The following is a 25,312-nucleotide window of genomic DNA, read 5'->3' as shown; positions in this document are numbered from 1 at the left end:
TTTGCTTCTTCCCAGTCCTTTACCTTGTGCATTCGACAATGTTTAAATCCTTACTCAAAGTTTTGTTCTCAAACATTTCCAAACTGAAAAGCTCTCTTTTGCACATGCCTAAAATCTAGACTTTAATTATCTGTATTCACTACTGTATTTTTCTGTATCACACCTTGCAAGGTATCTTATGGCTGTCTTCTGTGATATCCCTATTGCCATGCTGCCAATGGAAAATCTACGAGTCTAAAGGACTAAAAGAGGACAGTGTCCATGTTACTAAAAATTATAAAACATATGGAATAAGCAGTTACTCAGTTAAAATATTTTGTATGTGGTCAGTAACTACTTTTGAGGAAGATTATGTATTTTTTCTGTATTTTACTTATTTGGTACAGGATCGATCCTGTAGATAGCTTATGGAAACAAATCAATGATAACTATCTTCTAAGATCAGGCTGAATTTAAAAGGAATATTTACTTTATCCATTATCCAATGTAATGCAATACATAAAGAATGTGATAGCGTTAAAAATATGGAAACTTTTTTTTAAGCTGGTTAAGATTTTCTCTGTATTAATGATGTTGTGAGTTATTGAAATGCTTATTTTTTCAATGTATAAATGCTTTCATTCCAAATGAATTGCAGACTGTTTATCATCTCTTTATTTTGAATATCTATAATTACCATGTGCTTTTAGTAGTTCAATTCAGTGGTTGTTATTGAAGACAAACCAGGTGATTATAGTCTTATAGTTCCAAAATATATTTAACAATTTGAAAGATGAATTCTTTCTCTCCAGTCTTTTCCTCCATTTATCAGACACGCAGGACATGTAGTTATTGTTACAGTTATTATGCCTGGCTGTTTCTGAATTGTTATGTCCTTTTCCAGGCGGGACCAGAAACTAAAGAAAAGCAGAAATGCCAATGATACCTATTTTAACTTTCATTCACACTTTTCAGATTTCCCATTTCTCATTCTTCCCTTCAGAGAGATCTTACTGGGTCTTACATTGTAAGAGTAAGCAACTCTCTTTCTAGTTACCACCGAATATGTGGACTGTGTTCTGTATTCAAGTGCAAATGCAGTAATTTCTTCCTTCAGTCTTGTCTGTTGCAAATTACACAACTAAAACTGCAAGACTACATAAAGTTGATCTCACAATTCCATAAAGTGATACTGAAAAATCATATAATCAAAGAGTCATAGAATAGTTTGGGTTGGAAGGGACCATTAAAGGTCATTTAGTCCAACCTCCCTGCAATGAGCAGGAACTTCTTCAACTAGATCAGGTTGCTCAGAGCCCTGTCCAGCATGACCTTGAGTGTTTCCAGGATGTTTCCATCCACCACCTCTCTGGGCAACCTGTGCCAGTGTTTCACCACCCTCAGAGTAAAAAATTTCTTCCTTATATCTTCCTTATCATCCCCCTGATAATTTTCGTGGCCCTCTTCTGGACCCGATCTAACAGGTCCATGTCTTTCCTGTACGGAGGGCTCCAGAGCTGGACACAGTACTCCAGGTGGGGTCTCACCAGAGCAGAGTAGAGGGGCAGAATCACCTCCCTCGACCTGCTGGCCACGCTTCTTTGGATGCAGCCCAGGATACAATTGGCCTTCTGGGCTGCGAGTGCAGGGCAGGTTGCCCCGACCCAGGTGCAGGACCTTGCACTTGGCCTTGTTAAACCTCATGAGGTTCACACAGGCCCACTTCTCGAGCTTGTCCAGGTCCCTCTGAATGGCATCCCGTCCCTCTGGCATGTCAACCACACCACTGAGCTTGGTGTCATCTGCAAACTTGCTGAGGGTGCACTCGATCCCACTGTCTATGTCATTCCTGAAGATATTAAACAGTACCGGTCCCAGTACAGACCCCTGCGAGACACAAAAGATGCATATCTGTTACATCCAAAAGAAGTTTTTACTATATTAATGAAGTAATACTTACAGGACAATTGTTTGCACTACTTTCAAGTTGCTGCTCTGTTGTCTTCCAGCCAAATACCTGCTCTGAATAACTTAGCCTAATATCCTCAGAACTAACATTTCCCCTTTAATTATAGTCTCAATGAAGTTTGGTAATATCCATGATAGATGTCCATAGGATAAACCAGGTTATTATTAAGTTTGTTTCCTTTTTTTTTTTACAAAGAACTCTTTTTTTACTATAAACTTTTTAGGCCAAAGACTGTCTCATTTTATATATTTGTAAAGCATGCATCCAGAACAAGTCCTTCCATTTTTGCCTCTTAGCTCTCTATGGAATAGAAAAGCTAAATAAGGGTAGCCAGTTATGGAGTTATATGAAACATTAAAAGAGTTCTCCTGTATTCTTTGTGTTTAGTTCTTGTCCTTCCTCACTCTACCTCTGCCATGTTCCTCAGTTTTCTTACTCCTGTTCTACAGTCTTTTTCATGTAAGAAAGAAAGAAAGATGTTTTCTGCCTCGAGGTGAACTACCTGGCTTCATGGACTGACGAAATCTGCTTGTACCATGACCACACAACAAACACCCTGTGCTGCCAAAAAACCCCACCCCAAAATCTCTTAGCCTCTGCCTAATAGTTCTTCCTATTTAGTGCGTGCAAAAGAGACTGATAAATCTCTACAGACATTTCCTTTGTCTTGTTCCTGAAATGTCAGATTTTGACAATTAAGCCATTTAAAACAGAGTTCAGGTTAAGCTATCCCCTGACACTAAAAAAGGGAAATTAGAAGTCTCTCTGGCTTATTCTTTTCTCCCTTCATTACAACGCTCTCTTTCTCATTCCATCCTCTAAAAACGAGGAGGCTAAAAATAGAAAAAAAAAAAAGGCTTTTTCATATGATAGACAGATCGTTGTAAATGTGAAAATGACAATTGTATAAAGTTGTAGGAGAAAGATAACTGGGAACTAAATGCACACTGTACATTAAAACATCGTTAGATGCAGTACCTCACAACAAGCACTGCAGATACTGTGAGGTACAAACCCTCTTCCAGAGACCTCTAACAATGTTAAATGTTCTTTCTAAAGCATTAGCATTAATTTCAGTTAATTTAAAGGTCAACAAAAATCAAATCATGTTTCAAACAAAGATATTGTAAGTAAAACTTTTGCTTAGGATCACTAGAATTCTTGATCCTATGGTGTGTTAGGATGCTTCCAGAATTTCCAGTTTCTCAGAGGCATTTCATCACTTCCAAAGGTATTTTCACAGTATACTAAGGATTTAGATTACATTAATTTGAGAAAGACACATTGTAAATTGTGAAAACAAAAGATGAATGTTCACAAAGCAAATCACTCTTTTTTATTTTCCTTATTTATAACAGTAGAGTAGAGTAGAGAAAACCCATGGAGACTGATGTTCAAGTCCAGGGACTATTAGAAGCTAAGACTAGTTGGTAAATATGAAAGAGGTAAATGTAAATATGAAAGAGGTAAATGTTATGGCACCCTGGGTACTTGGGCTCATTCCTTCTATCCTGATAACCCTGTAGGAGACCCAAGCTTTATCTCTCACAACTCTTTCAATTTATTTCTAGTGGTAATGCACAGATGGTGAAGACAAAACATATGTGAGAAATGTTATAAGGATTTTAATTAACATCTGTAGCCCTTTCATAATCTTAATTCATGCATGGCTGTGGGGGGGAAGGTTTGATTTTGTTTATTTTCCAAATTTGGACAGAGGACATTTGCTTCTTTGGAGCTAGTGCTGCAGAATAGTGAAAGGTATTTTGGAGAGCAGTGCTAAATGTTATTTATGCTCTTGTCTCAATAACGAATAACAAGAATATGTTCCAAATCAAAAACCACTGCTGTTATCAGTACCTACTAAGAATATATCTAGTTAGCTGGCTTGATAGATACATAACAATGTACAAGTTCTATTATTGAAGTTTTTATTAAAGCTATTAAATTTCACATTCATTATTTAAATTTAACATTGATTAATGCTTTTACTGTCCACATTCATTCAATGACATAATGAAGTAAAATAGTCAACCTAGGATTCATTTTTAAGTAGAATGTCACATTTATTCATTGTACATTTGGTAAATGAATTCTTCATAAGTAAGAAGTACATTATCAAGATGTGAAGAAAAACAGGAAATTATATTTAAAAACATAGCTGCATTCACTTGACAAGAGTTTTTGAAAATGGAATATAAATGACTGACTTCAGGTATTATAGTTAATTTTAATTGAGTTCATTTCCATGCCGACAATGTGGAGAAATATTTTTAGTGAAATTAAATAAAGTTAGTAAATAGATAATGGGTTTCCATTGACTTGCAAGAAGTCAATCAGTCAGTTGAAAAATAACTTCATATTTTATTGAGTGTCCTTTACATCTTCATTTATTTCACAAATGTATCTTTCAATGGTAATTACCTTTTTCTTCTTTACTTATGAACTGTGAATACTCTATGAGCTTTTTATAGTGTTATCAGTTCATTTGTGTGTGTCTTGTTCAATCTGTACTGACTTTGACAGATATTATTTTATAGTATTGGGATAAAATCAGTTGGCCCTTCCCTTCCCTTCCCTTCCCTTCCCTTCCCTTCCCTTCCCTTCCCTTCCCTTCCCTTCCCTTCCCTTCCCTTCCCTTCCCTTCCCTTCCCTTCCCTTCCCTTCCCTTCCCTTCCCTTCCCTTCCCTTCCCTTCCCTTCCCTTCCCTTCCCTTCCCTTCCCTTCCCTTCCCTTCCCTTCCCTTCCCTTCCCTTCCCTTCCCTTCCCTTCCCTTCCCTTCCCTTCCCTTCCCTTCCCTTCCCTTCCCTTCCCTTCCCTTCCCTTCCCTTCCCTTCCCTTCCCTTCCCTTCCCTTCCCTTCCCTTCCCTTCCCTTCCCTTCCCTTCCCTATCAAGCAGGTCAAGGGAGGTGATTCTCCCTCTCCACTCCACTCTCATGAGACCCGACCTGGAGTACTGCATCCAGCTTTGGGGTCCCCAACAGAAGAAAGACATGGACCTGTTGGAGCAGGTCCAGAGGAGGCCCACAAAAATGATCAGAGGGCTGGAACACTTCTCCTATGAAGAAAGGCTGAGAGAGTTGGGATTGTTGAGCCTGGAGAAGAGAAGTCTCTGGGGAGACCTTATTGTGGCCTTTCAATACTTAAAGGGGGCTTATAAGAAAGATGGAGAGAGAGTTTTTTCCAGAGCCTGTAGTGACAGGACAGTAATGGTTTTAATCTGAAAGAGGGTAGATTTAGATTGGACATAAGGAAGTTGTATTTTTTTTTTGTTATGATGAAGGTGGTGAGGCACTGGAACAGGTTCCCTTCGTAAGTTGTGGATGCCCCATCATTAGAAGTGTTCAAGGTCAGGTTGTATGGGGCTTTGAGCAACCTGATCTAGTTAAAGATGTCCCTGCCTGTGGCAAGGGCATTGGAACTAGATAATCTTTAAAAAGTCCCTTCCAACCCTGATTATCGTATGATTCTATGCTATGAAGATGACCCTTGAGGCATGTCCCCAACTCTCCCCTTTGCAGGTGTTGGAGGCCCCCCTATCTGCCTGTCTGAAGGTTTCTAGGGAGGTTTTCTGCTTCCTGGGGACTTGGATCCAGGACATTGTGCAGAGACTGCTGAAGCTTGTCCAGCCTTCGGACTATCCCCCTCTGCTGTTCTTCCATATGGGCACCAACAGTACTGCCAGGGGACACCTGGTGTGTATCAAGCATGACTACATGGCTCTAGGGACAAGGGGCAGGGGCATAGGGTCTCAGGTGGCATTTTCCTTGTTCCTGCTGACAAGAGAAAAGTGCTTGAGGAGGACTGGGTGGATCCTTTGGATCAACAACTTGTTGCAGAGCTGGTGTCAGCAGCAATTATTCAGATTTAACAACCTTAGGACACTTTTTGAGGATCAAGAGTTGCTAGGAAGATATAGAATCCATCTGACCATGTAAGGCAAAAGCATCTTGTCCAACAGGCTGGCCAACCTGGTGAGGAGAGCTTTAAACTAAGAATGATGGAGGAGGGAGATGACGGCACAAAATCAAGTGAGGAAGTGCTGGACTGGTTTGAGAAACAAAGGCTTCAGGGCAGTGTGGACAAGAGAGACTATGGAAACAACAAACCAGGGCTGAATTGCAAGCACTTGGCCATCTCAAGTGCAAATGCACAAATAGGGAAGTGCTGCTGTGGGGGCAAGAAGGTGGGGGAAGTTCTCACACCTTTTCTGAAGAAGTCAACACAAGTGGATGCTTTTCCGAAGTGCCTGTGTGCTAATGCACACAACATGAGGAACACACAGAAGAAATTGAGGTCTTCATGCATTTGAAAGACTACAATCTTGTCACGACCACAGGGATACAGTGGAATAGCTCACACGACTGCAGCAGTGCCATAGATGGATACAGGCTGTTTAGAAAGGACTAGCCAGGACAATGAGGAAAGGCAGTTATTTATGTGAGCAAGCAGCAGGGATGCATGGAGCTCTGTCTGGGGACAGATGATGGGGCAACTCAGTTTATAGATTAGGATTAGGGGACAGACCAAAGGTGGTGGCATTGTGGTGGATATCTGCTACAGACTGCCTGATATGGCAGAAATGAATGAGGCCTTCTTCAGACAACTGGAAGAAGCCTTAGGTTCACAGGCCTTGATGCTTATTGCAGACTTTAATCACCCTGTTATCTGCTGGTGGCACAACATAGCAGGGCATAAGCAATCCAGGAGTTTTCTGGAGTTCTTTGATGATAACTCCCCAACACAGGTGATCAAGGAGCTGACAAGAAGACACACTCTACTGGCCCTTATTCTTACAAACAAGGAAAAACTGATGGTGGACGTGAAAGCTGGGGCGGCCTTAGCTGCAACAACCATGAGAGTGTGATGTTCAAGATCCTGAGAGAAGGAAACAAGACGAATAACAGGATCACAGCCCTGGCCTCCAGGAGAGCAAGGTTTTTCATGCTCAGGGACCTGATTGGAAGAGTGACATGGGAGATGGTCCTGAAGACAAGGGGGATCCATGAGAGCTGGTTGATTTTCAAGGATCATTTCCTCCAAACTCAAGAAAGGTTTATCCCGACAAACAAGAAATGAAGAAAAAGTAGCAGGAGGTCTGCACAGATGAGCAAGGAACTCCTAACTGCCCTCAGGAATAAAAAAGAAGTGTACAAGAGGTGGAAGCAAAGTCAGATGACCCAGGAGAAATACAGAAACATTGTCTGAGCATGCACGGATGTGGTTAGAAAAGCCAAACCTCCTGGACTGAAAGTGATAAAGGTCATGGAAGGCAACAAGAAGGTCTTCCACAGGTATATCAGGAGCAAAAGGAGGACTAGGAAAAATATGGCTTACTGGTGAGTGGGGCAGGGGACCTGGGGGCAAAAGACATGCATAAGGCCAAGGTACTTAATGCCCTCTTCACCTTGGTCTTCACTGGTAAGACTTGCCTACAGTAATCTCAGGTCTCTGAGGCCCACAGAAAAGACTAGAGCAAGGGAGACCCTCAGTGGAGGAGGGTCAGACTATGTAACATTTGAACAAGCTGGACATATGTAAGCCCATGGACCTACTGGGATGCACCCGAGAGTGCTGGGGAGGCTGGCCACGGTCATTCTGAGGCCACATTTGTTTATCTTTGAAAGGTAGTGGCAACTGGGAGAGGTTCCTAAAGACTGGAAGAGAACAAATGTCAATCCTATCTTCAACAAATGCAAGAACGAATACCTGGGGAACTACAAACTGGTCAGCCTCATTTCAATCCCTGGGAAGGTGAAAGAGCAATTAATCCTAGAAACCATTTTCAAACACGTGAAGGATGAGCAGATTATTGGAAATAATCAGGATGAATTTATGAAGGGGAAATCATGCCTGAGCATACTAATAGCCTTCTACAGTGATATAACTGGCTTGGTGAGTGAAAGGGAGTGTTTGGTGTTGGTTATCTTAAGTTTAGCAAGAGTTTTGATGCTGTCTTCCATAATGTCCTCATAGACAACTGATAAGTACAGGCTATTTAGGTGGACAATGACGTGGACTGAAAACAGGCTGAACTGCCTGGCTGAAGGAGTTGTGATCAGTGGCACAAAGTCATAGAATCATAGAATCATACAATAGTTTGGGTTGGAAGGGACCTCTAAAGGTCATCTAGTCCAACCCCCCTGCCGTGGGCAGGGACATCTTCAACTAGATCAGGTTGCTCAGAGCCCAGTCCAACCTGACCTTGAATGTTTCCAGGGATGGGGCATCCACCACCTCTCTGGGCTGAGTCTATTCACTTGTGGTGTATCCCATGGGTTGATACTGGTTTCAATGCTGTTTAACACCTTCATTAATGACCTGGTTGATGAGGCAGAGTGTATGTTCAGCAAGTTTGCAGCCAATAAAAACTTGGAGAACTGATTGACACACCAGAAGGTTTTGATGTCATTTAGAGGGATCCAGACAGGCTGGAGAAATGGGCTGATAGGAATCTCATGCTGTTCAACAAAGGGAAGTGCAAGGTCTTGCACCTGTGGAAGAATAATCCCAGCAAGGGTTTACCAGTGCACACTGAGGGCTGACTGTGGCTTTGAAGAAAAAGACATGAGGGTTCTGGTAGACACCAGGTTGACCATCAGCTGGCAACATGCCCTTGCAACAGAGAAGGCCAACAGCATCCTGGGCTATTTTAGGAAGACTGTTGCCAGCAGGTTGAAGAAGCTTATCCTTCCCCTCTACTCAGCCGTGGTAATGAGACATGTCTGAATTGCTGGGTCCAGTTCTGGGATCCCTACTACAAGAAAGACATGGACTTACAGGAACGAATCCAGAAAAAGGCCACAAATATGATTAAGGGACTGGAGCACCTGCCATATGAGTAGAGGTTGAGAGAGCTGGGACTGAAGAGTAAGAGGCTTGGGGGGAATCTTACCCATGTGTATTAATACTTGATGGGAAGGTGTAAAGACAGAGCCAGGATCTTTTCAGTGGTGTCCAGTGACAGGACAAGAGGCAGTGGGCATGAACTGAAATACATTTTTTTATTGTGAGGATGGTTGAACACTGGCATGGGTTGCCTAGAGAGGTGTAGTCCCTATCCCTGGCAACCTGACTGCACATGGTCCTAAGAAACCTGCTGGAGCTGACCCTACTTTGAGTGGGGAAGTTGGACAGGATGATCTCCAGAGGTGCATGGCAACCTCAACTACTCTGTGATTTTGTGATATCCATACTGGAAAACTGATGATACGAAGTCCTGTATTCCAGTACTAAAACTGTAATTCAGCTTATTTAAAGTTGTAATTTGTTTATGATTCCAGTAAAAAAAACATTTGATGAAGAGAACCAGGCCGTATTCACAGCTGACAGGTTTTCATTTTAGAATATTTTTGTTTCTTTCCTAGAATAGTATGCCATGATATTATTTTGAACTCCTGTACAGATATCCAGATTTATTTTAATAGTGGCTTAAATCTACAGCCTGCATGAAGGCCCTGAAAATCAGTTAAATGTAATGGACATGACTTTTCTTTATTTTGTTAATTGGAATTAATTGCAGATAAATTAATAGAGATTGTCACCCTGAGAACACAGTAAGAACAGAAATGATCAAAGTACTTTGTGGCTCCAAGGCAAGGAAGACCTTTTAGCATGTGAGATTAGTACGGGATTGGAATAAAAGCCAGATCTCTTCTGCTCACCTTGGTTTATTATCTAGTGATAGCATCACCATTAAAACAGGAGAATCTTAACATTTGGGGAAGAACAGGAATAGCAGAAATAAACTACACTTTACTGGGCACAGGTGAATCTAGGGATGTTAGTAGTGGGACTTCATAACATATTGAAGTAGCATGCAACTGTTTCTTTTAGACATAGCATTATACATTATCTTTCATTTCTTTACTTCTAGGGTCCGAGGTTGTTGGCTTTGATGGGAAAAGTTGTCTAATTTACACATTTAATCAAAAACTCATGAGTGCACTGAAAGATGTGATTTCTCTGAAGTTTAAGACAATGCAAAGTGATGGAATTCTCCTCCACAGAGAAGGACAAAATGGAGACCACATCACCCTGGAATTAATTAAAGGGAAGCTGTCCCTACTCATTAATTTAGGTAATAGCTACAGTCTCACGAAGTCTAATATAGTTATTAGGTATTATTTGACTAAAACTTCTTCTAATTTGTTAAGTGGATTTTAATATATAGAGTATGATAAACTAGCAATGTATATTTGAATAATTATATTTTTATATGGAATTAATAGTTTTTATTTTTCTTCTTTCAAGGTGATACTAAAACTCATCCTTCTAATGCCCAAATTAATATTACACTGGGCAGCCTTTTGGATGATCAACACTGGCATTCTGTTCTCATTGAACACTTTAACAATCAAGTAAACTTTACAGTGGATAAACACACTCATCATTTTCATGCAAAAGGAGAATTCAATTATTTGGACCTTGAATATGAGGTGTGAAAATTACCTTTCCTTTATTACATTTATTAACTTTGTTATGTAAATGCAGTGAAACAAGCAAAGGAGACAGAACTTAAGGAAGTTTGTAGTGCTTAAGACTTTAAGGATTTTCTGTCTCCTAAAGGAATGAATCAAAGAAAGAGAGATTTTCTTACATTGCTAATGCTTTACTAGACTTGCAACTCAAAATTTTCAAAAGACCATCTTTTTCATCTCAGAATTCATTATTTTAATATCTTCATTTCAGTAGTGCTGCAAATTTGGTAAACAGTACGTAAACATAAGGAATGAGCCCCAACTCAAAGTTATTATTTTATGGCTTGATGAAAATTACAATAAATCAGCATAAAACCATTTTAGAAATGTTTAGATTAAGACAAATTCCTGTTAAATCTGGCAAATGTACTGTGAAAAAATCTTGCTTACACAAATGGTAGATTAATGAAAAGGAATAGGTGTAATTTGCTGTGACAGTTTCCAACCTATGGTTAAAAATAACACTATTTCACAGTTGTAATGTGATGACTGGCTGCTTTATGTTTGCCCCTGTCCTGTTTGTTGGATGAGACAATGAGTGATAGAGCAGAGTGTCTGGAACCCGCAGATCTGAATTACTTTATTCTACTCATTCAAGTTTTTAAGCAATGTAGAGTAAGATTTCATGCTGCTCCATATCTGCATTCTCCCATTTCAAAAATATCATTCACAAGATTAGAGTCATCATTCTGCTTAAAATTTCTGGATCTAAGCCACAATGCCAAGGCTTGGAGGATCATACCAATTTAGGAAAAAAAAAAAAAAAAAGGGAGAAAAAAAGAAAGGGAACAACAAATGTTAGTTTTAACTGATTGGCAAAGAGATTTATTTTACTAAATCAACCAGTATTGCAAATTAATTTTTCCTCTCTTCCCATACTGCAGTTTGAAGTATGTGTTATCAATACAAGGTAGAAAGGGAAGTAAAAGCTGGAAAAATCCTAAATACTTCCAAAAAAGTATGAACCACTGTATTTAGAATTGCATTTCTGACTATAAATTTTCTCAATTTAATAACTTAATGAAATATGATATATTTAATTTTGTTTTTTTTAATAAAATGATTTCAAATATCAAGTGAAATTTCAAAAGTAAAAGATAAATCGTTTAAACTGACCTTTTCTGCAATGTCAAGCAGAATAGCTTTGAAATGGGTGAGTTCACAAGTTCACTTAAACTGGTATCCTGTTTCTGATGGTGCCCAAGAGTGGAAACATAGACCAGAGTATAACTCAGGTCACCCTTATGGCAATGCTTTTCTAAAATAACCTACTGATTTCTAACAGTTTCTGCCTCAGGGACTTATTAAGACAGAGTGATATTCTTCAATTTAATAGCTCTCAGAGGATTTTTATTTTTATTAAATCTTCCAATCTCTTTCTGAACCCAAGTAAACCTACAGCATCATATCAAAGAACTGCACAGCCTAAGCATTTTGAGAGGGAAAAAGTGTCTCCTTTCATTTGTTTTGAGTCTGCCCTAGAATGATTTAATTTGATGCAGTCTTGTTCTTTATTACAGTAGTTATGATTTGCACACAGTGGAGAAGTCAGGCTCAAATTTCCTAAAGAAGTTGTTAGTGAATTCTCTTCTCCCTTTTCGCACTCTTCAGCATGGTCTGCATGTACTGGGCATTGTCCTTCTTCTCCTTGGTTTTGCAGCTGTAATGGACCCTGAAAACTGATAAGACTCATGCAAAGCAACTGTTAAGAGGCATCCTCAGACAAAAAAAAAGCTAACACTTCAGAATATTTTAATGCATATGACTTGATATAGCCTAATTTTTGTTAGCCTGTTCTTTTAATATATAAATGTGTGATATAAGGAAATAGCCAAGAAGTGGCAGATTCATTATTGGCCAGTCTTTGACTTCCGCTCTTACGCTATTGCCAGCTTCTTTTCTTAGAAAATTACTTAATAGTATCATTGATTTTTCTTCTCTTTCTAAGCTCAGCTTTGGAGGGATCCCAGTGCCTGGAAAATCAGGGACATTGTCACGCAGGAACTTTCATGGGTGTTTTGAAAATATTTATTATAATGGAGTGAACATTATTGACCTGGCCAGGAGGCATAAATCTCAGATCTACTTTTTGGTAAGAGATTCATAGTTAAGAAAGAATAAATAAGTAAAATAGAGAAAAGAAAAACACCAAAGCCACTTTCATATGCAACCTGTTAACACACAGTTCTAGTAAAATCTATGTTGTTTAATGAAAGAAAATTCAAGGAATCACCTAATTGGGCTATTTTATATTTGCTGCTGCACAGACTCATCCAGTAGACAATGCAGGATGGATTTTATTCTTCAGCTCTTTAGCTGATATTTAGATGTGTGTGATATTTCACTGTTGTGTGGTATCTCACTGTTGTGCATGTACAAAAGCCAGTGAGTAAAATAAGACATATATGAAGTCATCAAAGCTCTGGCTTTGACTCCTGTACCTGACTAGTAAGAACACCAGCAGTACCTTTTAAAAGCTGCCTATTGCTGAGGACACTGATCCACTCTGTTTTCTCCAGAGCATTATAATTTTGATAGATAAGTTCTGTTTGTCAATTTACACTGCCCTTCGTCTGAAGAGCTGTAGTTTAGATTGGTGGCTTTAATGCATTTATTGTGACATGGCCAACAATTGTATTAGCCAAATCCCTACCATTTAGAGAAACAGTTCAAATAACGAACCAATTTTCTTCCGTGTTACAGAAGGTTTTCTATAAATTTTACTAAAAGTCCTTTGGTTTTTTTTCCAATAGTACAAGAGCCATCTCTATTTGCAGTATTTATTTATTTAGCAACAGGAAATGTAGAGATATGATGGAAACAATCAGTTCAAAATAATTAACAAAATATGAAATGCTTTCAAGCTCCAAATATTCTGATTTGGATTTCAGTTCAGAATATGAACAATCAAATCTGGTTCTCTGTCCCAGAAAAAATGAATGACAGGCATCTCTTCTCATGTGAAGCTTATCTGAAATATTCCAGAATTAACTAAATCGATACCTCCATATAATATCCTGTCCATGATGCTGACGGATGCTGGGGAGAACGCAGTTATGGGAGGGTCTGTATGGACTAGTGAAAGGGGAACTATTGTCATAGGAACTTTCATCATCTTCATCTTAAATGAACTCAAAAACTGTTGTGCTACTTTCAAAACTATTTAGGAGACGTTTTATAATGTAAATGTGCCAGAAAGTATCTATGTTACCATAGAATCCTGGTTAAATAGCCACTTTGCTGGTCTGATACAGTATCAGGCAGCTGTCCAGATAACGTGGAGGGGGAATCTGCAGATGGTAAGTTTTTAGCATTTAACAAGGTTTATTAATCTGATCACTGCCTTTTCACTATGGGTCAGTTCAGTTGACTATTCATTTCTCTACAGCTGAGCTCCTAAGACAGAGCTTTTATTTATTTATATATTTTCCTTGAAGAAAATGAAAACAGATAAACTTTTATAGTCTTGCCATGCCAGGGGCTAGTGAGTATTTTTCTAAAATTGATTTTTTTAGCTTTTTACTATAAGGTCATAGTTTTATGTATGTTCGAAAATTTAAAAGTTCTTTGTGTTCAACAGATGTTAAATGCACTTTAAATTCTAAAGACATTAAACTTTTACTAATCAACTGAACAGAACAAATTAGTTATAGTTCATATGGTGCCAGCAAGACATTAGATCAAAATGCATATTGTATCACTATCAGGGGTCATAATGTATTAACTAACTCTGACACCAGATGCAAAAAATGTGTTATTCCCATTCCAGTCTTACGGAATATTCTTATCTATATCATTTAGTACAACCACAGATGCAGGTTAAGCTCAGAGTTTGTCAATGAACTCATCTACAAGTTTATTTAGGTACCTAAGAACCAGTGATTTCAGAAGCAGTTAAGCACAAAGTAAATGCTAGGTGCCTAAATACAAATCATGATCTGGTCCATACGGGCCTGCTTGAAAACATGTTTCCTTCTGACTTAACGAAGTACGTGTTTCACATTTGAAAGTAGCAAGAGTTTATATGTGGAATTTTCTCCATTTGTGAAAACAAAAATTGGGGTCAGTGCACAGCTCCAGTTGCATTGATTTGGAAAGACTGCTCCTTGGCCCAGCACAATGTTTTTTTCTCAAATTTAACACTGCCTTAAACAATCAGTAGCCAAGCTCAACATTTTTCTTTTTATACAAGCATTTAGACTCGTGTAAATATTTGTACCAAACTTTGCATTCAGTGACATTTTATCTGACATTTAGAAATTTGTCAAGTCCCTAATGCTTCCTGAGGCTGAGCCAAGAGAGAAACAAAGCAGATCTGTCTAACTCCTGAAGTACCATTAAATCACCCATGTAATTTAGGATCTTACCTCATTTACTTAAAGGTCCTTGCCACTCTTTGCTCAGGCAGATATGTCTGTTCTGGTCAAACAACTAGATAAACATTTTTCAAACTGATTATGTCCTTACGAATTCATACTTGATTTTTAGACTACCACATTCAAGTATTACAAATATTAGGTTCTATGTGCAATGTTTTGAAACTCTGTAGTTTCCATACAAAGGTTCTTATGAATGTTTTCCTCTGAATGTTCCTAATGCCACGTTTGTTTCATTTCTTTCTAGGGCAACATGTCCTTCTCATGTTTAGAGCCACAGGTGGTTCCTGTTACATTTCTGAGCTCCAGTAGTTACCTGGCATTGCCAGGCACATCAGGGCAAGATGAAGTATTCATCAGTTTCCAGTTTCGCACCTGGAACAAGGAGGGACTTCTATTATCTAGTAAACTACATCAGACTTCAGGTGGTTTCCTCTTATATCTGAGTGATGGGAAAGTTAAAATCAGTCTTCATAAACCAGGAAAAGCACTGAGTGACATCACTGCAGGTAACAGAAATGAAGAAAAAAAATCCAAGATTCCTACGCATAAAAATACAGGTTAATGTAAAGTCGTGTAAATTAGTAGCTACATTCGTGACTTATTTTTATGACTAGCATGTGTGTAACTATGCTTTAATGTGTGAATTTTAATCCCAAAAGTTTCTAAATACTTTCTTTTCTCACAAACACATATCTATGCTTTTTTCCCCATGATTGAGTAGAAAATACTTGTAATAATAAAGGCTGCAAAGATGAGTCCTTAGCTTTACATACATACAGCATGTAAAGCTCATGTGTATAATCTGAGAAATTTGAGACATCTAAGCAACTTTTTTCAGTTGTGAAGTGTAAACAAGTTAATTTCTTACTCTGTCAAGCTAAGCCATTAAGATGTTTTTCATCATTTGTCAGTGCTTTCACAGGACATCAAGTAACTCATTTTTCTCATTTATAAAGTTATACATTATTATACATTATTATAAATATTATATTTGTTATTTTCTAGAGGTCTCAATTACAGAGCTGTCCATTAAATTTGGACAGTGGATGCCCAGTACCAAGTTGAGGTCCAGAAAGCTGGGGCAAGTTTGAGTGTACATGTAAAAAAAAAAAAAAAAAAGATTTATAGTAAAGACAAAAAGAAATTGAGAAGTTGAGGAGTCTGAATAATTGAGAGCTAAAGGGTCACTTTTGTAGCTAATCACTGATCATCTACTTTTGGTAGTTTGCACTGCCAGGCAGCCCTCAGGGTGGAGCTGAGATTTCCAGAAAACATACCCTCTAGTCATCTTCTGAACCATTTCCCTGCTGGTAAACAAATATATAAGGACAAGACGATGAGGCAAATATAGTAAGATACAGTCATGTTAGAGAGTATCCAACTGGGATTCTGAAAAGCAGCTCCCAGCTTTCACTTTCACCCAGTTTGGGAGCAAGGGGACTCCCTCTTTCACAAAGAGGCTCCTCAGTTTTTCTGAGTGCTGTTAGCACTTGATGTGAGAACAGCAAGACTGCTGGTGTAGCCAGGAATCTCCTTCTTTCATGAAATGTGAGAGCAGGACAGAGCTGACAACATCTCCATCTTCCACAACTTTTTTAAAAAATGGTGAGAAGCAGTAACATCACCATGTGATACTATCAATACCTCCACCTAGCAGCACTTCATCAGTTGTATACTATGCTCTGACACTCCATGCACCACAGACGCCTCAGAGTTTCATATCCTTTATGTAAACAAATTGAATTTTGCCCCTTTCTTGTAGAAGGATAAAATGGTCATTCCACAATGAGTTCTCAGACAGAAAAAACAGGACTAGAGAGATTAGGCTGATAAATGAGATTCCCAAGAATATATGAAGATGAGGAAATGAGGCTGGGATTGGAGTGGTTTCTGTATGGACAAGGAAGATGACTAGAGACCACTAACTAGAGGAATATGTTAGAGAAGCAATGGGTAATTTGGCTGCGGAAAACACAATGATGATATCAAAAAAATCAGTTGATCCTAGATTTATTTTGAACGGTACACAATCATAGATTTCAGATTTCATATTCATAAAGCAGGAATATTATCAGTGAAAAAGAAGCCAAGTTAGTTCCAGTAATGTAACGTGTAAACTGAATTAACAAGTGAATAACAAGTAAGAAAAATGCATTTTGCATTGGTACTTAGAAAACAAGTTAAGGATTTGAATGTGTGAAAAAATTAATCTTGTATAGTCATTGGAGTGATGGGAACCAAACCAAAGGCATCTTTCAAGGGAGTTTTCAAGCCAGAACATGAAGAGATTAATGATGCTGTTTAGAGCTAGTTTGTCTTGAGCAATAACAAATACAGTAAGTAAACTAAGCAGTTACTGAAATAAAAATAAAAAATAAAAAATAAAATAATTATCATAAAAATCAAAGCCCCCAAATCTCTTTTAGACCTCACAGAATTAAAAAAGTTATGTAAAAGAGGGAGAAAATTTCACCAAAAAAAATCATAATCGGTACAAACACAAAATAAGAATCAGTTATCTAAAATGTTCACAAATCCTGTGCTTGGCAGTGTAAGGCAGACAAAGAAAGCAAAGCAGACCCAAGCAGAGCAAGGAAACAGCCACAGGATTTGAAGATGAAGCCTCCTTAATCTTAATTCTGTTTCTTTTAGACTGATTCCCTCCTTCAATTCCTGATACAAAATGAAAATTCCTTTGAGGGGAAAAAAAAAAAGAAAAAGAAAAAAGTTAAACATAACTCTGAAGCTCATTATGTTGCTACAGGTGTATAATAATTAAAAGTAAAATTTTAGACAGTTGATTATTTTAATTCAGGAAAAGACTGTAAGCCAGTAATGACCACGGATAATGTTGAAATTTGTATAAATACTTTGATCCTGTTTCTGTGGGTAATAATAGGATCAGCCCTGGTATTTGTAATAATCTAAAATAACTGATGCACAAAGAGTACCATTTTAATGACAAGAGATTTCCCTAGGCTTACCATTTGAAAATGTCAATTCCTTAGTAAGAATGTCAGTGGTATGTAGTTAACAGTGATGAATTTGGCTTTTTAGTAGTTATTTCAATTGCAGTTCAATTAGGTGATGTATGTTAAAGAAACTATTGCCATGTAGCATCATTTTAACAGACCAGCTGAATGTGGTAGCACTTTTGACAGCTGTAGACCTGCACATAGAGCAATTCATTCAATTTCAAAGTTGCAACACAACACATAACATATTAGCTGACACACCCCAAAATAAATCGTGACACGCATTCTGAAACAGAATTTAATGTTCTCATGCTATATTAAGCTTACTCTTCATAAAGTCTAACAGGAGGAATTGTTTGTCTTTGTGAAGACAGAAACTACTGCAAAAACATCTTATTCTCTTCTGAGAAAGAAGTTATCTAACAAAACCACATGGGGAACTTTTTCTTGAGTTTTTGAAGTGTTTATTGTTACACTCACTGAAGCAATTCAAATCTGTGTTTGGAGATTGAGTAATTAAATTACGGATGGCTGGACAGGTTTGTTCCCCTCCAGGCAAAGACTTATGACCTGACCAAACACATATGCAATATTTGATAATTAAATCAGAGCATATTTCTTTGTGCACAGTTCTTAAATTCATTATCATGTGTTTTTTAAAGATTTCTTCAACCATGTAAAAATGAGAATGGCATGTTAATTCATGAGTGGTTAAGTTATAATAAGCTGTGTAGTTCTTTTACAGAATTGTTGCTTAATATCTTTCCTTTGTAGCCTCTTTTGCAAGCTGGTCATCAAATATTCACAAAGAAATAACATAGATTAAAAAAAGGAAATTGACACAAAGTTAATTTGTGTTGAATGATGAGACCAAATTGAATTACAACATGTATAAATGTTTGAGATCTTATTACTCAATTTCTTCATATGACCCTGTCTTTCTATGCAGCTTTTAATTTCTATGCAGCTTTTAATTAAGTGGTGTTAACAATCATTGCATTTAGTGGTTATATTTCAGACTAATCTATAAATTACTTTCTCTAAACTAGTTTTTTTTGTTTCTCCCTGAGCTCCTAATAAGCAAAATACATTGTCTTTTTATAAATGTGTTCCTAAGGTTGGATGTCATTGTTCTGCAAGACCTCCCACAGACCTTTTTTTTAGTACTTAGATATTAAAATAACAGAGGTACTACTAATGAGAATAAATGGATATCTTGTTTAATAGCTACCTTATTATGCACTAAAAGTTTAATTGCTATTTTTTCATCATTTATTTCTGGTAAAGCATTTTTAAAACTCCTAGTAGAGCACCAGACAATATAATTTTCAGATGGAATAGAAATGTCAGCAGTCCGTTGGCGTCCACCATTTATATGTCATACCACTCTGTGGCTTTGCACAAGCAAATGTGAATTTAATCAAGGTTCTCAATTTGAGGGCTACAATGAGCTGTTTTTTCAGGAGTCTCTTGTGCTCCCACAATGGCATTCCTCAGTCCCCAGACTTAATGAAAGGGAATTTTAAGAAGTCTTAACTTGAGCTAAATGAACATCATTTAGTATCTCTAATCATGTGTTGTGGTTTAACCTCAGTCGGCAACTGAGCACCACACAGCCGCTTGCTCACTCCCCCCCACGCCGGTGGGATGGGGGAGAGAACTGGAAGAGCACAAATGAGAAAAACTCATGGGTTGAGATAAAAACAGTTTAATAATTGAAATAAAATAATAAAATAATAATAATAATAATAATAATAACAATAATAATAATAATAATAATACACAAAGCAAGTGATGCACAGTGCAATTGCTCACCACCCGCCAACCGATGCCCAGCCAGTCCCCGAGCAGCGGCCCCCCCGGCCAGCTTTCCCCAGTCTATGTACTGAGCATGACGTCACATGGTATGGAATGTCCCTTTGGCCAGTTTGAGTCAGCTGTCCTGGCTGTGCCCCCTCCCAGCTTCTGGTGCACCTCCAGCCTTCTCAGTCAGTAGAGCATGGGAAGCTGAAAAGTCCTTGGCTAGTAAACATTACCTAGCAACCACTAAAACATCCGTGAGTAATCAACTTTGTTCTCATCCTAAATCCAAAACACAGCACTGTACCAGCTACTAGGAAGGAAATTAACTCTGTCCCTGCCGAAACCAGGACATCATGCCAGCCTGTATGAAGAGGAGATGAAATATCCATCCCAAAATCATTCAGTAGGCCAGTATGATAAACTACAGTAAGCAAACAAAACAAGTGCAAAATTCATATAATCGATTTTCCAGTAACCAAAAAAGTTTTCTACTTCAGTTATTCATTCAATCTCCTTCTTTATGTTAGGGCATTCTCTTACCTACCTTGACAGTCAAATATTGCCATATTTGGAACACGGTTTTCTCACCAGAACAAGAACTTACTGAAGCAGGATGCAAAACTAAGACGTAAAAGCAAATATCCTTGCAACAATTGAAATGAAATTACAGAATTTATTGTTAGATTTAGTATCTTCAGTAATTACATAGATAGTGGGATTGAGTACATCCTCAGCAAGTTTGCTGATGACACCAAGCTGAGTGCTGCAGTTCATTCACTGGAGGGAAGGGATGTCATCCGGGAAGACCTTGGCACGCTGAGGAGTGGGCCCCTGCAAACTTCATGAGCTTCAACAAGGCCAAGTGCAAGGTCCTACACCTGGGTCGGGGCAATCCCCAATACAGACTGGGGGATGAATGAATCGAGAGCAGCTGTGTGGAGAAGGACTTGGGGATACTGGTGGATAAAAATTGGATATGAGCTGGCAATGTGTGCCTGCAGGCCAGAAAGCCAATTGTATCCTGGGCTGCATAACAAGCAGCATGGCCAGCAGGTCGAGGGAGGTGATTCTCCCCCTCTACTCCACTCTCATGAGACCCTACCCAGAGTACTGCATCCAGCTGTGGGGTTCCCAATACAAGAAAAACCTGGACCTCTTAGAGTGGGTCCAGAGGATGGCCATGAAAATGGTCAGAGGGCTGGAACACTTCTCCTATAAAGAAAGGCTGAGAGAGTTGGGGTTGTTGAGCCTGGAGAAGAGAAGTCTCGGGGGAGACCTTATTGTGGCCTTTCAATACTATAAAGAATAAAAGGGGGCTTATAATAAGGATGGAGAGAGATTTTTTCCCCAGGGCCTGTAGTGACAGAACAAGGGGTAATGGTTTGTCCTGGTTTCAACTGGGATAGAGTTAATTTTCTTCCTAGTGGCTAGTACAGTGAGGTATTTTGGATTTAGGATGAGAATAATGTTGATAACACTCCGATGTTTTAGTTGTTGCTAAGTAGTGCTTACACTAGTCAAGGACTCTTCAGCTTCTCATGCCCTGCCAGCGAGAAGCTGGGAGGGGGCACAGCCAGGACAGCTGACCCAAACTGGCCAGAGGGGTATTCCATACCATATGACGTCATGCTCAGTATATAAACTGGGGGAAGTTAGCCGGGGGGGCGGTGACTGCTGCTCAGGAACTGGCTGGGCATAGGTCAGCGGGTGATGAGCAATTGCATTGTGCATCATTTATTTTGTATATTATTATTATTATTATTATTATTCCCCCCCACCTTCCTTTTCTGTCCTATTAAACTGTCTTTATCTCAACCCGCACATTTTACTTTTTTTTTTTTTTTCTCTCCAATTCTCTCCCTCATCCTACTGGCAGGGGAGGGGGAGGGGCAGAGTGAGCAAATGGCTGTGTGGTGTTTAGCTGCTTGCCGGGTTAAACCACAACACAGTTTTAAACTGAAAGAGGTCAGATTTAGATGTTGCACCCTGGAAGTGTCTGAGGTCAGGTTGTAGGAGCTTTGAGCAACCTAGTGAAAGAAGTCTGTGCACATGGCAGGGAGATTGGACTAGATGATCTTTAAAGGTCCCTTCCAGCCCAAACTATTCTGTGATTCTCTGATTCTATGATTACTAAAGGAAAAGACAGCATATTGCAGAGATGTGATTGAGGAAAACATTATGCACTTGAAGTACCTCTACAAATAAAGAAACTCCTTGCTTAATCTTAGAGATGAGGTGAAAGAAGCTGAAGCTTTTGGTAGCTGGGGATAGAAACTAGAAAGAGGGAAATAAGTAAGTAGGGAAATAATTCTTTTTAAAAAAATATTTTCTGAAATGCCTAATCTTAAAAACACAGTGTGACAAGTGGCATTATAGACTATATATATTTTACAATCTAGTTTCTTATTGAAGGATAATTCTACAATAATTTATAGAAGAAATCTAATTATATTACTGGGAATTGGGAAAAAAAACCTTTCTCAGAGGTAATTTTCTGTGCTTTAAAAAATACATTATTCATATTCTTTGTTTTAGCATACCTATTACCTCTTTGATGAAAGAGTATAGTTCTCTGAGGTTCACAATGGTATAAAAGACCTAAGGATGCTTTATCTGTTTGTGATTCTTTGTTGTTTTTTTTTTTTTTTGAAGGTAGTAAAACCTTTTGATATATTTGATGAGTTCTTGCTGTAAAATAGTACTAAAAAATTAGGAGAGATAAATAATAGTACATGTTAAGACTAGAAACTTCATTATACAGTGTGACTCATCTATGCTGATGATATTGCAAGGCAGCAATAATATTTTTCTAATGGTTTGTCTACCTTTTTTTTAAAATGTCTGTTACACATCATATTATCTAGCCAAAATATAACTAGAGCCAAAATGGCTAGGCTTTAAGGCATTTTCTTGATCCTCAGCTCAATAGTATGCCAGCCCTAACATAAAATACACCAGCCTGAAGGCTGCTGTAAGTTATATTATCTTCCACCAGTACAAAGGGACTTCTTCAGCAGTTGGACATCTTGAAAATATAGGGAAACTCTAGTCAGTCCCTCCACATTGCCTGTAGGGCTATGTAAATCCTTGTTACCAAAAGATTACCCCTCTACAGATGACCTTTTGGTAGCCAAATGTAATAGCATTAATACTATTTTATATTATGTGGAATAAGGTTTCCAATTTCTCTTTTAGTAAAAAGTCCATCTCCATAAATACGATGAATACAGAGTTTTACAGAAGTGGAAAATAGACAGACCTATTTAGCCAGAAAATTAGTGGTAGCCTTAATGCTGATTATTTGCTCTGACTGTAAGTGTACTGCTCCTGTTAGCAAACTCAGATGCCACTTCTCATAGAAGATTGCAACCAAAATAAGTAATGGCCAGAATGGTATCAGAAAACCCATGACTGCATCCCTGTACTTTCTGCTGTTATATTAGAAAGGTGAATTGTTCCTGAAAATGTGACACAAAGATAAGAAGATCTGTTAGCCATATCTTTTATATAATTCCACTGAGGCTGGGGATAAAGCAGGATTAAGGTTTCTTGTTATGTGGTCCCTAATAAATATGATGGTTGAAGTAAGGAAACAAATAATAGAAAAGGTGTTTAAGACTAACATTATATTAAATATATTAGAGATATTTTCTAGATGATAATTCATCTGAATTTATGTGATTCTAAGATTTATTGCTTGATTTTATGATGATCTTGTGTTTAGACTGTGGTAGTTAACAATATATGGATTCAAGTTATGATGTAATTTAGCTATTTGAACCTTCTCATCTTTCTACTTTTACTTCTTTTCCTTCTGTTTGAACTAACCAGTTGAATGGTGGACTATTTCTCTAGAATATACAACACATTATAGAGAGGAGTATATAAATACATGAAATTTCAAGAGGGAAATCACAGATCACAAATCATAGGCACTCTGCAGTCAAGAAAAAACTTTACATAATTCAAAGGTTGTACTCTTTCTTCTTCACTGAAGGAAGTATCTCTGTTCTGAAGAACACGTAAGAACATGATTGACTTAAAGCACTTCTTAAAGATAATAATGTGTTTACATACTGCTCTGTTTAAAATTTATTTAAGTATATATATATGTAAGTGCTTTCCAGAATCTGGGCTTTAGGTTTATTGCTTTGTGGCACGTTACACCTACACAGCCAGACGTAATGTAAATTGGTCTAGAGGTTAAATTCTCAGAAAATTTTCCCATATATTTACAATAAAAGAGACAACTGAAAGAAAAATAATCTCATGACATTAACATGATGGTTGATGAAGCTTTTAGCATCTACAGGATTTTGCTATTGTACTGGTCTGTAATATAATTACTACCTTTGATTTTAAAAGATGAAGAAATCCTTTGTAATAGTGCAGTAAAAATGTGTATTATGTGTAAAATACTGTATCAGCCATCACAATGATATCTTAATGATAACCTCTTTAGATTGGGAGGACACTTTTCATAGTCACTGCGTTAAATGGATGTATTACTGATAATTAGGAGTATTACAACAGTAAGTCTTTTTCACTGAAGTATTTTTATTTTTTCTTTATCAATGTGAAGCAAAGGAATGGACAAAGGTTCTGTCTTCACAAAAGGCATTTGTGTTCCTTATTCTTTTTTTTTTCCTTTCATTATCACTTGGAGTTTTTATGTGGGCTATGATTGCTCTACCAGTCTCGCCTCCTTTCAAGTCTGTAACATTCAAGTAACATAACAAATAATGGTTGTTTATACTTCATTTTGCTTTTTATTTTCCTTCCAGGTGCTGGACTAAACAATGGCCAGTGGCATTCTGTATCCTTCTCTGCCAAAAGGAATCATATCAGTGTAATAGTGGACAATGATGTGACCTCATCTGCTCATGCCTCCATACCTCTGCAAATTTATTCAGGAGATCCTTTCTACTTTGGAGGTGAAATATGTTGTTTATTTATGCTAGCAATATCCCACAGTTAAACATCAATTTTTCCTGACATATCTAATCAAATGGTGAGAATTATTTGGCTTGCCTCAAGTCTTCTTTGCCTAGCTAGGATATCTCTCAAAGGATCTAGTTTTCAGGTGCTGCTATGATGTTTCTGAGTTTGTGTTTCTTTAAAATTTTATAATGTTGGGTAGAACAAATTACCACCCTAAATTCTTGGTCACTTTTTAGAACATAGTTTTCTGATATCATGCTCTGATAATTGAATATATTTGGGCTGACAATCAGACAGACACAAAAAGGTCTCTCTTGTTGCACGCTTATTGTGTTGCTAAATCAATTTTTTGTGAGAAACTTCCACTGGGATGACTTCAAGTTTTCACCTTAAGCGAACGCTTACTTACTTGTGCAAATATCCTCTTTACATGATACACACTCTTAACTTTTTTTTTTTTACCATAGTGACACAACTTTCCTATGTTTGGAGAATATAACTTGTGCCTATTAACTGTGTTTAGATATCTTCATTTTCCTAGGAATATCATCAATTATCTATCACCAAGTGATTTTTTCATTAACCACATATATTGTAACTGATAGAGTTGAGCAGGTTGTTATGTCTAAATCAGTTGGGAATGGACTACATAACAGCATCTCAATGCATTATTCCACACTAGCCTAATGCTTCATCTCTTAGTAGCTTAGGAATTCATGACTGAACTATTTATTAAAAATTCTCAGATTTCTGAGAAAATTGAAAAATGAATACAAACCCCTAAAT

The 25,312-nt window shown here is 37.8% G+C and overlaps 1 protein-coding gene across 2 annotated transcripts in view; it reads left to right on the top strand.

The window, feature by feature from the left end:
* CNTNAP4 (contactin associated protein family member 4) overlaps positions 1 to 25,312 on the top strand; it is a 247,180-nt gene that overhangs the window by 151,798 nt on the left and 70,070 nt on the right. For both annotated transcript variants that reach the window (XM_076362422.1, XM_076362421.1), the window contains exons 5-9: positions 9,825 to 10,028; positions 10,202 to 10,386; positions 12,377 to 12,520; positions 15,052 to 15,313; positions 24,370 to 24,519. In XM_076362422.1, the coding sequence (XP_076218537.1) occupies positions 9,825 to 10,028; positions 10,202 to 10,386; positions 12,377 to 12,520; positions 15,052 to 15,313; positions 24,370 to 24,519 (945 nt within the window). The remainder of the gene's footprint in view (positions 1 to 9,824; positions 10,029 to 10,201; positions 10,387 to 12,376; positions 12,521 to 15,051; positions 15,314 to 24,369; positions 24,520 to 25,312) is intronic.

Source organism: Aptenodytes patagonicus, chromosome Z (genome assembly GCF_965638725.1).
Source record: "Aptenodytes patagonicus chromosome Z, bAptPat1.pri.cur, whole genome shotgun sequence".
Classification (NCBI taxonomy): Eukaryota; Metazoa; Chordata; class Aves; order Sphenisciformes; family Spheniscidae; genus Aptenodytes; species Aptenodytes patagonicus.
The sequence above is the reverse complement of the archived record's forward strand: the minus strand, read 5'-3'. Positions and strand labels throughout refer to the sequence as shown.